The sequence below is a fragment of the Erithacus rubecula genome (genome assembly GCF_903797595.1).
Source record: "Erithacus rubecula genome assembly, chromosome: 9".
Classification (NCBI taxonomy): domain Eukaryota; kingdom Metazoa; phylum Chordata; class Aves; order Passeriformes; family Muscicapidae; genus Erithacus; species Erithacus rubecula.
Window position 1 is genome coordinate 6,141,086 of NC_136660.1, and position 16,719 is coordinate 6,157,804.

At 40.9% G+C, this 16,719-nt stretch overlaps 1 protein-coding gene across 1 annotated transcript; it reads left to right on the forward strand.

The window, feature by feature from the left end:
- The first annotated feature begins 413 nt into the window (after nt 1–413).
- TMEM26 (transmembrane protein 26) lies at nt 414–16,519 on the forward strand. The gene is made up of 6 exons (XM_079313280.1): nt 414–726; nt 3,852–3,930; nt 9,188–9,301; nt 9,871–10,091; nt 11,097–11,173; nt 13,316–16,519. The coding sequence occupies exons 1-6, from the start codon at nt 536–538 to the stop codon at nt 13,723–13,725; spliced, it is 1,092 nt and encodes a 363-aa protein (XP_079169406.1). The 5' UTR covers nt 414–535; the 3' UTR covers nt 13,726–16,519.
- The last annotated feature ends 200 nt before the right edge of the window (nt 16,520–16,719 follow it).

The following is a 16,719-nucleotide window of genomic DNA, read 5'->3' on the forward strand; positions in this document are numbered from 1 at the left end:
AAGGGGCTTGGTTTGCACTCTCAGAAATGCAGTGGAGCTTTCAGCAAAAATGATTCAAATTAATAATCTGCCTTACATTGTGTCTTTGCTGGAAAGGCAGGAGGCGAGAGCAGCAAGTGGGGCTGCCGAGCGATGGTAACTGGGCGAGAGGGAAAATCTCGCCGTACTTGGTCCTTGAGCCGATGATGGAGGGGACAGAAACAAGGCTCTCCACCCCTGCATCGGGCCGGCCAGGGCTGTGCGAGCTTGCAAACCACTGCAGCATAGAAGCCTGTCTTTTTTTTTTTTTTTTTTTTTTTTTTTTTTTTTTTTTTTTTTTTTTTTTTTTTTTTTCCTTCAAAAAGTTTTCAGGAAGTCTGGGGGAGGGGCGATGCCGTTTCTTTTTTGTTATAATGAGCCCCTTTGTGGAGATGGAGGAGGAGAGGCGATCTGCGTGCGGGCGAGGCGCACGCTTGCCGTGGCTCCCGGGGTAACTCGCCCGGGCTCCTGGAAGCCACGGGCCCCGCGGCGCGGGCGAGGCTGCGGCTGCTGCGGCATGGAGCTGATGGTGCTGCTCAATGCCCTGGGCACTCGCCTGCTCTTCGTGCTGCACTCGCTCATCGGGGTTTGGAGAGTGACTGCCGTGAAGAAGGAACCCAAGTACTGGCTGCTGGCACTGCTCAATCTCCTCCTGTGCCTGGAGACAGGGCTCACCCTCAAGTTTAAGCAAGGCAGAGGCTACAAATGGTGAGCATATTTCGCCGGAGCACCTCTTGCTTCTTTGCATGTACGTTGCCGCAGTTTCGAAGCTGCCTCCCGGAGCAGGGGCTGCCCTGGCCCCGGAGCTGCCCGGAGCTCAGCGATCGCGGATGCTGCTCCTGGGAGGCAGGGACGGAAAGCTGGCAGAGTTTGGCCAGTCCACTGCCGGACAGAGGGCTTTTAACCCTCTAGGAGGGACAGCTGTACAGCGGACTAGGCGGGAGCCGCTTTGTGTGGCTGTGCGTGTCTCTTGCTCGGCCCAGAGGTGGGTACCGGGGGCTGCAGCGGGCTGGGGGCAGCGGGCACCCCCTGCAGCGGGCTGGGCTGCAGGGCAGAGGGTGCGGGGACCCTGCAGATGCCCTGCACCTTACACCCCGTCCCGCCGAGCCCTGGGTTACACCTCCTCCCCTAGCACTGCATTCCCCGTCTCTCCTCCACGCAACACTGCTAACACCACGCTACGGCATGAACCTAAACTTGATAAAACAAATAATGGATGAGCAACAACCACTCTTCTGATACATCAAGAGTGGCTTAAATATTTGGATTTGTCAGGCTATTCCAGAGGGGAACTTTCATGCGCGAAAGGCTGCCCAAGAAACTAACAAAAAAGTTAGTCATAGCAGAGCTTGCCCAAGCGTATGGGGTTTTACATGTGTCTAAAGAATTACTGCTGTCATCTACAGCTCATCAGCACTCAGGCTGCCAAAACAAAATGCTCTGTGAAAAGGAGCTGGTCATGTATTTTCAAGACTTCACTAGGACCTTTTATTGTTAAAAACTAGAACTGCAGGCAGGCCTTGAGACAAATCCAGGACTAAAGAGCCCTGGACTATTTCCATGTTCTTAAAATCCTGCCCATTGCAACCTGTGAAAGTCATTATAACAGAAGGAGTGTTGTGTGACAATTCACATAAGAGTTCCACGCTCTAAATTTGAATGTAATAAAAGCAGTGATAAAGTCTGGGACACTGGAAAATTTAACAGTGGCAGAGCCCCAAATGAGACAGGCAGACTGAACAGACCCAGTTATTTTGGAAGAGGAGGCAGCAGCAGAATCTTCATGAACGAACACTTACAATGGGAACTTTTGAAAAAATCCAAATGAAAATAGAAACCAAAAGCAGATCCATGTTAGATGAACACATAGAAGACTGGGCTAAATTTATCTAGAAGAAAATTTTGGAAATGGATATGGTCTGGCACTTTAAGCAGCAAAATAAAAGTACATTTATAGGTGAGAACTGTAGACAAATGACCAGTGTCTATTTGTATCAGGATAATTTTCTGCTCCAGTGGAAAACAGTCACATTCAGAACAGGCATCAGCATTTGTAGAAACACCTCCTCAGATGACCACCAATCCAGATGACCACCAATCCAAGCAAGGAGCAGAATATGCAACAGGACTCCTGCCTCCAGCACCCTCATATTATCTGTTCATTATTGGCAGAGGACTGTTACTTACTGCACCAGCATAAAACATTTAATGACACATGTGGGAAAAAAGTCTTCTTGTGAGCCTGGCCATGTAATACTTCCTCTAGATTGCTCCTTCTGAAAGAAAGGCAGGGTTAAAGCTCCTGAAATCTCTTGGCTTGATGTGGTATCATTAGCTCAGTATTGCTAACCTGCCAACTGGATGGATTTTTCATGTGCTCAAGTCCTACAGGAAATACTGTCAAATGTTAGTTCTTCCATTCAAATGAGAGGTGTGTTCTCTCCCAAAATAACCAGACTAAAAACCAACAGAATCACTAACCTTTTTTTTTCCTAAGGGGGAAAAAAAAAAAGTTAACAACAACAAAAACAAAAAAGCACAAAAACAAAACACCCCACTGCTAAAATTACAACATGCTCTCAACCCTGAAAAACAAAAAAACACAATTAAAACCCAAACTATCTTAGAGGGGATTGTTTGAAACATTTCAGAGCAGTTTCAGCAACCCAGTAATTTCCCTAAGCAGCAGAATATTTTGTTTTCCTCAATACCTAATCTTCACTGGAAAAGTAATGATTACCAAAATAAAGGTACATTAAACATAGGGACAAACAGTAAATGGAACAACTTTGACCAAAATGTTACTGCAGTTGCATACTTATAAGCAGTTTAAATTCATTACAGAATGTGACAGGATAGAAAGAACCAAGCAAATGGCCTGAGTTGGATCCCAGTTTCCAGTCCCAGGGTGTTGCAGCAATGCCCACTCCATAATGTAGAATACAGAGCTAGATGGAACATTTGTGGTATTGCACCTCATTCCTACTCCAAAAATACAGAATTGCCAAAAAAACCCGCCCCAATCAAATGTCATATGTTTAATAAGAAAACATCAGCAGCTCTCACAAGAATCACTACTTGGAGTCATGTAACCTCTCCATTACGTGTCAACAAACCCAGCTAAAGAAGCTGAAGATAATAAAGCTTCATCAACATTAGTTATTGTGCTGGTTTTATTCAAATAAATGATTTTCATGGGTGCACTGGCATTTGGCTAGCATCAATCAACACAGTTATATAGAAGACTGGCAGGGGGAGAAGAACTAGAAAATTCTACCACTGCCAGCACAAGTGGGGAAACAAGGCTGAGGCCCATTTTCATAAACCCATTTTAAATGCACAGACTGCAAATAAAAGATCTCCTATTGAAGCAATGCTTGTTTTAACCAATCTGATGCTATTTCTACCTTTCCTGTGTCAATGCACAGGATTGTGAGCAACTACCTTTATCTCAGCATCATTCAGTGAAGTGACTGAATGTATTAATTCACTCTTCAGAAATCAGAAAAAGCATGTTACTATGGGCTTTTTAAATACAGAAAATGCTGTGATAGAAATATGAACAGTGAAGTGCTTTTTGTCGGTTCTTAAAAAGAGATTTTAAATAAATTGCTATGTATAACCTTAGATGAATGTACAGATAAACCTGCTATTTATAATATTCACACAGCATGAGCAATCCAGCAAGAATAGCAATTCCTATTTGCAGTTACCCTATTTCTTAATATCCCATATGGTAGAGGCACAAGAGAACATATATCCAAACACTATCTGTGTTGGAAAATATTTATGATGTGTCATAATACCAATATATCTTTTCTTTTCCTTCACAGGTTTTCACCAGCAATATTTTTATACCTGATTTGCATAGTACCATCACTATGGCTACTAGAAATTCATCATGGGACTCAGGTATTTATTATGAGACAAGATGGACTAGTTTGAAATCGATGCATTATTTGATGGATGGGCTTCAGACAGAAGTCTGCTAATTCTTGTTCCAATTCTCTCATATTGGTGGATGTCCCACTCTAGCTACAGCTATATTATAACTACTGTGCACTTCCTAATTATCAGATAAAGAACCTCTTTCTTATTAAAAAATGAGACCATTTATTTGTATTTATATGAAGAATTGAGGACTGGAAGCTTGGAAAACACAACCTTACTTCCCTAGGTTACCAGCATAAATCTTGCTCAGTTGGGTAAAAGAACATCATTGCTTTAGAGGCCTTTGTAAAATAAAGTGAGTTTCACAGTGTTTAAAAGCAAGTGCCACAACTTCAAGCAAGTCAAAATTGAGACAGATACCAGTGAAAGGGGTCTTAAACTCATGAAACTTAAAACATACAGATTGTTACAACAGCTGGAGATATGTCTGACAAGGTTTGTATCCTTCCTTTGTGCTGGATAGCAGTCGGGGGTGGCCTGGAATCCAATTCAGGACTAAAGCACGTGGTAAAATTTTTAAGAGCAAGTGTTCTGGGGTTGATTAAGGCCAGAACAGAGCCACTTTGCCCAACAGGTCTCACTGAGTCAACCTCATACAGGCCAGTTTCAAGTTCCTATAGCACTTCTATGCAGTGACAAGGAAATTTTGTCTGTCCTAGCATTTGCACATATATAGTGCCTTACATACAATAAATGTTCTGATTGGAACAAGAACAAAAGTAACAGAAGAAAATACATAAATTAGACTAAAAATACCTAGTGCCTCATTTTCTCCTTTGAAGCATTGCTAGAGCCCACAGAAGCATAATCAAATATTCAAAATTGTGTTTATTCTGAAAATGCCTGAGGCTTTTTCTGATTACAGCAGCAGGAATTTATTGTCTTCTTGTTTTCCCAAATCTCCTTAAACAGTCACAGACAGGTAATGTGGATATTGAGAACATTTGTCATAGTTAAATCTGGTCCAAGAAACAGCCTAATTCTGTAGTCAAAGGCAGCAGTTTATTTCCCAAAATGATGTTAGAACATGGCATACTTTGTTCTTATTGATATACTGCTATTGTGAATTAAAGAGGGAGTATATCAAGTTAACAGCTTAGTTTATACCTGGAGAGATAGGATAGAGAGTTCTGGAAACACAGAATCTAACAGATTCAAAAACAATACCTCCAGAAGGGGAGCAGTTCTCCTAACAATTATTCTCAAACACAGCACCCAGCCTAGTACTACTCTCAATACTGAAGTATTCCTGGGATTTCATTATTTAAATGCAAACAGAATGGGTAATTATGCAATCACTAGATCCATACTTTAATATATACACTATGAAAACAGTGTGTGGTCTTTAAGGCAGTAGAACTTTGATATCATGTTGAATCTTTACCAGGAAGCATCAGCTGCTTGTGTCAATGCTGTTATTTAAAGCAGGTGCTAATAGGCAGTCTCTCTTCCTAAAGACAGAGGCAATTCTGCCTCTCTGTGTACTGCAGAACTGGACATATAATACCATTCATGTATCAAGGGTGAAATACTGATTGCATAGAAACTACTGCTTTGTGGTAACGTATTTGGGGATGAAATGTGTGTTTGGGAGAGATGATAAAGTCAATTTAACTGTATAGAGAGGAAAAAAAAAATGCTGTCTGCTGTCAAGAGAATAGAAACAATTTAATCCATTAAAAAACCCAAACATTCTTTTGTAATAATGTACAGGATCTCAGGGCTCTGTTAGCTTTTCAAATGCCTGGTGTGCCACTGCCACTGAAAGGAATAACTGACCACCTTTTGTAGGGCTTACCCAGCTTCCAGAGCCATAGTTGATTCAGGCTTCCAGTCAGGAATAAGACAGATACTTGGTAAACCTTGTAATCGTTTTTAACTGCCTAAACTTGAACATTTTGGGGATATAGTGAATATTACTATCCATTCCCTCAGCCTCCTGCTGAGGTGAGATTCTCTTACCAGCTAAAATCATACCATAATGAACTCCTCAATGTGATCTTACATCTTTCACCATTCCTTCCTCGCCATACCCATTATATTCCTCGATTTAGAAAACAACTTAGGTAATTTTTTCTTCATGTTTTACATTTCAGCTTTCCTGCATAAGCAAAATGAAGCAGTGAGGAGTGCTTTGAATTTCTTACATCACATATGTTTCCATAGTGACAGCCACAGTGTTTGCAGCAAAGCACAGACAGCAAGCCAGGTACCTGTTGCTTGGCAGAGGGCCTGCTCCAGGGAAGGGCTAAACTCTTCCAAAATGTCCTCAGCCTGACAGCTTCCATGCACATTAATAGGTTGAGGATACTCCACTCAAGTGTCAATTTTACACCCCAGCGTAAAATTACACCCCAGTGCTGGCTGGGTTAGTTTTAGCTAACCTCAGTTTTATTTGAAAATAATAGATTGTGAATAAGGCTCAAACAGAAATTGGCAGGATTAGTTTGGTGTTTCAGGTGTCCCTCATGCACTGGCAGTGAGCTTTCTGCAAGCCACACACTGAAACAACATCATGCCATGCAACAGCATTTCCATTTTGTTTAGATGACTTATAAATCAGGGTTATGTAAGCTATGTAAGCTTCATCTCAAAAGAAGTGAAAGTAAGCCAAGTCAGAATTGATATAAAATGCATATAGCTTCTTCCTGTTTTATCTTTGCACAGAAAGAAACCTGAAAACCAAACCATTTTTATTTAGCTTGGTACACAGTAAATACCTAGGATTAGCTGGGGTCTAGTAGTAAAAAGGCAAACCATGTTTATCACACGCCTGTGGAACAGTAAAGCTATTCACTTTCCTCTTGTCACATTCCCATTTTGTCACTGCACATCCATAAATCGAAAAGTAAATGTGCCTGGCACCAGCAGTCCTATTTATATGCATATACATGATGTAAATAAAGGCTCTTCTCCAAACTTTCAAGTGAATCACTTCACAACCACCACTTAATAAATATTCAGAGAAGAACAAACCCAAACAAGATATGAACTTATTTAAATGAAGAAAACAGAAGCCTACTTAAACAAATAAAATAGGAGCCTACTTAAATGACTGGCTTTGCAGATGCAGATTTCCATTTCCTGCCTGGAAGCAATTGAGAAGAGCTATAGACTGTCCCTGAGCTTGCCATTCAGTCTGAGATCACAGAGCCTTGCTCTGAAAATAGTAACCCACTTCTCTGCTGAAAGCATCACAAAAATTACATGTGAGGAAAGACACATACCAAAGACATCAATAACATGAATTAATTTTCTTAGAGGTATTTCCTGCACCTTTGTGCTGCTAGAACAAGAGAAAAAGAGCTCCCCCAGCAAGCCATGGTGTGTTTTCTTCCACCTCCTGCTAGCAGTCAAGCTGCTGAGTCCTGTGGCTCCTAAGGCTTGGATGTGAAGTTCTGAACAGGTTCATGGCTGCTTTCCTCTTATTGTGCCAGACCAGGCAAGGGGCCAGAGGGGTGAGCTTAAATGCAGACTTAATGACAAACCAAAGGTCATCAGAGTCATCCTTCCTCCTCCTGCACAGGTTAGTCATCCCTTTGCCTGACCCAGGCTACTTGTGGATGTTCACTTCATAGGATTCTGGGGTGATTAGGACAGTTATGCCATATTTTTAGATTGTGGTCTCCTCAGCTGTGTCACACAGCCAGTGGAAGGAACTCAGCCTGACTTTGACCTTTCCATAGACTTTAGGGGTTTTCTGTAGGTAGCAGACACAGATGCCTCTCCAGAGCACCAATTAAATTTCATTTCCAAAACATCCTCTGAACAAGCCTTTCCCTCACTCTCCTTTAGCTGAAGGGAAAACCCAGGGAGATTAGCCCTACATGGTTGTAGCTAGGCAGTGTACCAGCCCCTCCACCTCACTGTTTCCATACCCAGAACTTTAGCCTAAATGGAAATATCTTCCCCACATCTGTGTGTCAATTTTTCAAGACTCTCACACCCACTGTTCAAATAAGACAAGCATTCATCTCAAGACTCTTTACTGCCAGCTCTAAAAGCAAAAAGCACTGACATTTTTTCCAGATTTTTCAAGCCACAGGAAATTTATCCACCATAAGGTCAGACAAGAGCCAGCATTTACCCAGATACTGAACAACATATCAGAGACCAAGCAAAGTATCAAAGTAGAATCTGAAATTTGCTGAAAAATGTTGCTCTTATATCGGCAGGCTTGGTGCTGAACACTCAGTATACTCTCGAACACATTCCCGTTGTTGCAGAAAATCAGTCCCTGTGCAATAAAATGGCAGGGGGTCCCATGGAGAAATGCAAATCACCTGCAGTTCTCTGGCAAAAATAAGACAGGATAAAAGTCTTTAGTAATAGTGTGGTTTGATTTTCTAATTATCCTGATTTGATTACAATAGAGAGAGATGTTATGGATTGTTATGAAGACAGATTTTGGAGCCATGCCCCCCAGTTGCTCCTGGGCCAGCCTTGGGTGTGAAGGTAGACAGGCAGGGCAGTGCTGCAGGCAGAACATAGCCCCACCACTGGTTTATGTAGTTGGAGTAAAAGTATGTTTTAGCTCAATTTCCCAGATGACCGTGTTCTTGCAGAAAGTAAAATTGATTCCATTTCAAAGGGATAAGCAACAATACAGGTCTAGTTCTCTTAAATACTCCTTTATTTCACCTCTCACCCTATAAATTTCCTTACAAAATAAGGCATAGCAGTGGCAGGAGAGATGGAGAATACAACCCAAATATCCTACCTCAACTAATTTGCAGCCTTGAGGGAAGTCATACAGAAAAATGAAACAGTGATGTTTTCAAAGAGCTTTTCCTGAATAGTAGAAAAGAGAAACATACTTTGAGAACAGGTTTGAATATAGGGCCTGACCATGATTTGCCTGTTTTAACCAAAGAGACACCATGTAGGTAACCCAGCAGCAAGTTCAGGAGAGCTGCAAGCAGATCCCATTCACAGGGTGCAGACTTAAGAGCACAGGGATGTCACCTACTCCATCGGCCTTTGAATTTGCATCCTCTTCTGCAGTACAATCCTGTACTTTCTCAGGAACCTACCAACACATCACTCTTGTGAGAGGAACTCCTCCCTTCTGAAGATTAGGAGTGAGGACCTTTTTTTAACATCAGCTATCTTTTACAAATGCAGTTTGCAGTTCTGCAAATCTGGACAGTCTCAGCCTTAGAGCACATCTGCTCCCTGGATGGGGTGTTAACACGTGTCATGTTTTTGTTCACAACAGTACTGTGGCAATGAGCCTGGGGCAGTTCAGGTGAATGTCAGCAATCAAGACTTCAATCAATCCAGAGAGAGCAGTCATGGAAGTGAGGGAGCAGATCACCACATCATTCAAACGGTAGGGCACCTTTTCCTGTTTCTGGTAGAGAGCTTAAGACAATTAGAGATAAGCACCTTACAGAGTGAACAAAACTAACAAAAAAACCCACTAAAACCCCTCCCCCCTCTCCAAAGAAAACCCCAAAAAAACAAAAAGGCAAACAACTCAAGATATGTATATTATATATATCTGTAGTTTAGAAAACCACATTGTACACAAGTACAGCATTCTGCATACTAACTATTGTTGCTAAGACCAATCTCTGTGTAGAGAAGACATGCTCCTACAATTCTCTTGTGAATTTCAGTAACTGAATTTAGAAAGAGCCTGGGTAGTGATCTGCAAAGGATAGTGCTCAATTGAAAAATGAGAACAGGAGGAGTAGTACACAGAGAAAGATTTTGTATTCATTATCCAAAGTCTGTATTAAAGTGCCTTTTTAATCCAGGCCTGCCAGATGGAAATTATTTGTTTTCATATAATGTGAAAGAGAACAAAAGCAGGCTCAAAGACGAATACAGTCTCTAAAGGTACCTATAACATCAGTCTCCTGAAATTACTGTATGTTATTGCTGTCTTTTAAACAGGCTAAAGTCTTTGTCAATCAGCTCTCCACAATCTGTGAGACTGTATGGACACTGGCCCTCCACCAGACTTTTCTGCTGCTACTAGTAGTTGGGAGATGGCTTCTCCCCATTGGAGTTGAAATCACCCGGGATCAGTTGTCTCAGCTGCTTCTCATGTTCGTGGGAACAGCAGCAGATATACTTGAATTTGCTAGTGAAACCTTGGACATTGAGGATGTTCGGTAAGGATTTTTTGCTGTGCAAGATATTTGTGAAATATGCAGTGTTCAGACTTGTGAAACAGTGCTTCCCATAGCAAACAGAAGGCTACATTCAAGGGCTCTGTGTGCCTGCCCTTGGCTTTCCCTCTGTGAAAGGCTCAAGTTCTGTGAGCTTTGTCAGGGATTACTTGTGTGTGGCCAGCTGAGAAGCATGTCACATCATCACAATGAAAGAGTTCAGGGAGCCAAATGAGCAGCCTGACTGCCAGGAAGCATCAGTTCTTATGGCTACAGGAGCTGAAACAATGGATACACAGTAGGGCCCCTTCAGGTTAATGAATTGTTTTAGATGGGCAAGGAAGCCACTAGAGCTGGCTTAAGAGATTCATTGTCCAAGATGCTTCTTTATCTGGTCTACTTCATGGTAGAGTGACAAAGTGTTCAAAGATAAGAAGGTAAGAAGGAAGGGTGATGTAAATTTTCGACACTGTGATGTCTACCAGAGAAAGTAAGCTGACCTCCCCCTCACATTGCTGAGAGATGAGCTGGGAACATCCATCCTAAAGAAAGTCACGGCAGAGGCTCATCTTTTCTAACAAATGCTGTTTTATATTTTTGTAATTATTGTAGTGTACTATTTTTGTAATTACTATAGCAAGGCTTTTAGAGCACGAAAAGAGTCCTTCCCACTTGGCAGAGAAGCTTCAGGCTAGCAAGCAATGTGTAATCATTACAAGGGTAAACATATCCCTCTGAGCCACAGAGTCTATTCTCATATGCTTATTATTACAATATTAGCTTCAGATATTTAGAGCAATTACACAGCTGGAACATGTAAGCCTTAACAGCAACAATTCCATACAAAAAGATGCTTCTGTTTTCCTAAGCGTTGCATTGTAAAAGTACATATAAATCAATCACTGCTTCACTCAAGTACCCTTCAAATGATATTCCAACACTATAGGAAGCATTTTTGTGATTCACATGAGGAAATCTTCATTGTTATCACTTTTTCCCCTCCCATAGGAAGAATTACGTTCTCATAAATGCAATTCTTGCTGTATGGACCTGGAGTATGTTACAATTTCCACTTGATCTTGCAGGTTAGTACTTGCATATAGACAAGAAGGGAGAAAAAATGCTCTTAAGATTTTGCTGGTACATCTTGTGGCTGTGCACACACTACAGGCTGTACCAAGCACTTCTGGTGGAGAGGAATTTATATGACAACAGCTTTTGAAGAAAGCTCATTGTGGTTTCTTTTGAGGAAACACTTGTTTCTGGCTAACCTCTGATCTCTCTGAGCTCTCTACATTCAGGAAATAGAAAAAAGGATTGCACTATTGTATTGCTCCAGTTGCCTGTTACTGCCTTAAATTTCACTATGTGATCTCTCAAGTTAGATCTGGTCTGTTATATTATGGCTCAAATTTGGGTAGGTTATTAGACTACGGAGAGGCAGGCAATTGTGAACCACAGACCAGCACAGGAGAAATTACCTTTTCATAGGAGACCTAAAGGACTGTATGATGTTGGGACTGTACACCATTATCTTAATCTGAAAGGGCCAGATAGTCAGCCAGCTCAATGCTGTGTTTGTCCCTGGGCAGAAAGAGTTTCTCTCTGTCCAAAAAGAAGAACGAAAGCTCTCTGGAGTATCATCTGTTCCAACCATTTTGGCCTCCAATGGGAACAAGATTACAACAACTACACCAGTCAAAAAATGCAGTATCTTATATAGAACAGATTTCTAGGCTGACACAGTGACTAAAATAATAAATTTAAAATGCCTGAAATATTATTTTGCTCATTAGTCTTTTCTTCATGAACAGTGCTAGGCTTTGCTTCCAACAGGAAAGTTATGAAAATATTTCATCATTTCAGCTCAGCACCTAAAAAATCTGATGCAATCACATTTCAGCTTTATCATAGCTAAAATTCCTGCTGCTGCTGAAATATATTCCATTAAAGATGCGCAGCACTCAGGTTTAAAAAAACTCAACCAACCAAATAAAAAACATCCTATATACATCACAATAAATTCAAATAGCACTTAAACAATCTGTTCATTTTTCTCTCTAGCTGTTGCTTTTCCACTTATTTAATTACATTTACCTGTTAAAAATTAAATTACTGAGCACACATTTTCCTGGAGTTACTATGGGTACAGTTTATTTTAGGTAGTTCTATACAATTGGACAGATAGTACTTTTTGTTCAAGCATCAGAATGTTTATTCCCACATCGAGCATGACATAAAAGAAATTTTTAGGCACTTATTATTACACTTCAGCAGTGCAGTTAGGACTATTAGACAGCAGTGGCATAGAAGCATATTAAAAAATTAGCTGCTGCTGAAGCTTTGCCTAATGGATTCAGCAAATTTCTACATTTTACAAGTAATTTTCCATTTGAGGCTCATCTCTTTCTCCCCCCACCCCAGCATTGACTCAGACAATAGAATTCTTTGGGCAGGTTGCAATGTTTGGCAGTTGTTACTGCACTATAAGTAGTGATGTTTTTTAAACCAATGAAATTTCCCTGTCCAAGAGATAGGTTAATTAAGCTTCATGTATTTCTGTGAGAAGCAGTCAAATTTACCTCCACAAACCCTTCTGATGCTCCTTCTCTGGGCACTAAACCATAGGAAGCATTTGAACCCACCATCACCTTTAAAGGCAAGGGGAATCCATCCATGCAAGTTCCAATGGTTCTGTGAAATTGATACCCACAAGACTAAGAACAAGCAACCATGCCACAAGTCTTACATGGCAGACAGAAACCATGTAATGCTCAATATTGCCTGACACTGACAAGCCTTATTCTTACTATGACTCATGAAAAAGGCAGTGGCTCTCTGGTAAATATTTTAAAAGCAATGTCTTAGACAGCATAGAAGAAAGTGAAGTGCTACAGCACTGGCTGTTCTTTTTCAGCACAGTTGCTTTTCTAAGGATGTATACTGGTCCAGCATGTTAAATAAAAGGTCTGGGGGAGCTGTGAAGAATCATTGGGTGATCTTGTTTTAAAAGTGTATAAATACTGGTATGTTTGAGCGATAAAAAAGGGGAAGTGGTTTCTAGTCCTGTTTGTTAGACCACATAAGTGCCTCAGGTAAGTTCAGTGTGCTTTGCTGAAAAGCATCCCAGAAACTCGGTATGCTATATTTTGCACAGGTGAATGCATTTATAATCCAGAGTACCTGCGCTTCACAAAGTTGTTTTGACATAGCTGTTTTGCTTCCAGTACAGCACATTGGCTGCAAACCGAGCGCATCGGCCAGGCGGATCCCCAGCCTGCTGCTGTGCAGGTACAGCGCGGAGCTCTGGAACATTGGGGTCAGCCTCTTCATACAGGATGGCCCCTTCTTCATTGTGCGTTCAATTCTGATGGGCCACTTCAGAATATTCAATCAGATGCTGGTATTTTTTACAGCTAAGAATATCTTAGTTGTGACTCTACAGTTGTATCGGCTGGCAGTGATAACGTTAGACTTCCGTGCCACTGTTCTGCAGAAGAGCAGGAAAGGAGAAGTCTGCTGCTGCCCATGTGAGCCTTATGAAGCCCATGCTACTGGTCACCAAGAGAATGAATTGAAAGAGTTAGTTGCTTTTCCTCCAAAAGAGGAATCCCAAGCTCCATCAGAAGATCACTGAGCAGTTATTGACTTGGAAGAGCTTGCATTTCCCACAGCTTCTTCAGAAGGGCTTTGCCAGTTTTTATGATCAAATAGATCTTGAGTACATAAGTCATCTTTTCCATCAAGAGAACATTAACTTCTAAATTGTAGGGGAACTTTCTCAAGCAAAATCATAGAAATGGGACTTTTTAAAAATCCCTTTTTTGGTGGGTTTTGACTAGTTCCATATTATATTATTCAGATGGATTTGGTAGCCATAGTTTGTAGTATCAAGAAAGGTTGGAGCACTAACAAGATTGGTTATTACCATTGGTGGCACAGTGCTGACCCATGTACTTGCATGAATTCAAGTAGAAGGACAAGGCTGTCCTATACAGGAAGCACAAAAGCATTGAGATCTACTAGAATGGCAAGGCTATAACTACAGTGTGATGAACAATATGTCCACATATAGGAGAAACTTCAGCAGCAGCAGCTGTGCAGGCATGTTAGTGCTGTTACTGTGAACACGTTACACAAGAACATTGTTCATTCCAGAAGTGTAAGGCAACCTTCTTCAGATGTTACCTCATCTTTGGCTGGATTCAGTTAAGAACTAAGCAACACTATGAAACTGCATACAAGAGATTCTTATGACCTGCCTGCTTTGAATAACCTAAACCTTAATTAAAAGAAAAATAGGAGTCCCTTGGATCACTAGAAGACAACTGAATTTGCTACAGGAATTTTCTACAGAATTGTTTGCCTTTTTCTACATGCACAGAACATATATGGACAAAACCTCACCAAAATATTTGTAAATACATTTTTCCTTTTGATTTTACAGTTGAGACAGTTTTTTTAATGTCTCCATTTTGTATGATTTTTAAAAGTGGCCTGACCTAGACACAGAATCTCTCTAGAGAGAAGATGGCACTGCTGCTCAAAGCAGTGTAAGCCAAAGGATTCAGGCATGTACTTCACATTTTGTGAAGCACCACAAGGTCCCATGAAATAACCTGAGAAATTGTCTGGTCTGAGTGACTGAGTGTCAAGATCCATTTTTAAGAAATGGCTTATAATAAATACTTTACTACTTTCACATTTGGAGTGAACAACATAGGCCCCAATTTCTCCCAAGAGCACACCTGAGATCAGTGTAAGATCATTCAGTTTGCTGGACTTAGCTTAGAGAAGCTGAAAGTAAGATAAGTGATTTTTGAAAGTCTGCCTAGAAGTTATATTCTCACAGAAAATGGCACAGACTTCTGCATCCATTCTGAAAGAGAGCAGAAAAGCATATAGAGTGACCTAATTAAGGTAATTTCACATATTAAAAACACCAAATTAAACCTTATTTTCTAAAGTCTCAGCTATCTGAAAACCAGAGTCTGGTTTCAGGAATAAACTGAAGTGTTTCTACCATCATTGCAGCAGTCATGTACTTATTTGTCCACAGCCTCATAAGCAATGACACATTTATTCTTTGAAAGATTAATCTGTTTAAAAAGTCCAAACACCAAAGATGTGAACATGTGTTTATACTTGTAAGTTCTTACTGGTCTATGCAGGATAAGACCCTTACATTATGAAAGCAGAAAACACACAGCCATAAGGAAGTATCATATGCTTCATAGCCCTATCTACCATTTATATAGTAGCAATTATGTGTGACACCTCCTTCTCTGCTTATTTTCAACCTTTTCCCAGCAAAAAGCAGCAGTTTTTAAAAGCCAATCACAACATGCCATGGTGTTGGGAGGTAAACGTGGAAAATGGAATGCAACTTCATTTCGGATTTTAATTCAAGTCTAGAAGTTAAAAAGTGAGAATTCTGATGGTGAGCTGTGCTGTCTAATACTTTTCACACTGGGATGTATTTAGAATTGTTTGGTAGAACCACAACATAGCTCTTCCTTGAGGATGCAAACCATAACTACCCGTATTCATTTTACCACTTGCTGATAGAATAATTATCCTGTTAAAATGATCACTGCTAATTAATTTGGAGTGTACTGAGCTTGCTAGAACATCATTCTAAATTCATCAGCACGGAAATTGCAGGGATGTACTTTTTTAAAACTCGCTCTTTTAAATCTTTCTTCAGCAACAAATTGCCTGCTAGACTCAGTCTGCAGCAAATGCAAGATCCCCTGGGGTCAGCAGTACAGGGTCTGGTTATGGCAGCAATATTTCACAGAGAGCTCTATTTCCTGGTCTTCAGGCTGTTCAGTTTTAAACAGCAGTAAAGTTTCTAATCACATTTATGGTGATAAGAACTCACTGCAGTGTTAGGTAGTTACTATAAGACCCCATCCTTGTTCACGCAGGCAAAATATGCCAGATCCTCTTCATGTTTACAATAAAGTAGATTTGGACTTCCCTTTTCCTCCCCACTATTGCAGTGATGGCAGTCAGATTGCTTAAAACCAAAAGAAAATCCAGACTAACAAAGTAGTAGCATAAATTCCCACTTGGGTCCAGAGGGGAGTCACATATACCAGGTAGCAGCAGGAATGCAGCTCCCACTACTCCACTGAGAAGCCTGGAAATGGCAATTAAAAAGTCTGGTAACTTGTATGTTTTGGGCAGAGCAGCAAACCCCAGTTGCACACTCTCCTCAGTTTGCTGTTGCAGATGTTTGGAGCAGGGCTGCAGCTTTGTGTTCTGCAGCAGGCTGCTGAAGGCAGCTGAAGCAGAAGCTGGCTGCAGGGAGCCCTGGTGCCATCCATCCCACAGCCTTCCAGAGCTCTGCACTAGGCAGGGGGTGGAATGGACCCACTTGAAGATCTGCCAGCATCTGTGGTATACCCAAAGATGTCACATTTACTCTGCAGATGGGGAAAATTCGGGTCTCCAAAATGGAAGAATTTCAGAACATTTATCTTAACCATTATTTACTCAAGTGAAGAGAACACACTACTAAATCTTTTCTGCAAATAGATATCTGACCATTTTCTGTTGTTTATTCTGGTTGTTCCTGCCTTGTCTTTCTAAATTATTCCATATTAAACCTCACTAAAACGTTTTA

Coding starts and splice junctions, on each gene's coding strand:
- TMEM26 (XM_079313280.1), top strand. CDS start 536: ATGGAGCTGATGGTGCTGCTCAATGCCCTGGGCACTCGCCTGCTCTTC. Junction 3,931..9,187: donor AAATTCATCATGGGACTCAG/GTATTTATTATG, acceptor TGTTCACAACAG/TACTGTGGCAATGAGCCTGG. Junction 10,092..11,096: donor TTGGACATTGAGGATGTTCG/GTAAGGATTTTT, acceptor CCCCTCCCATAG/GAAGAATTACGTTCTCATAA.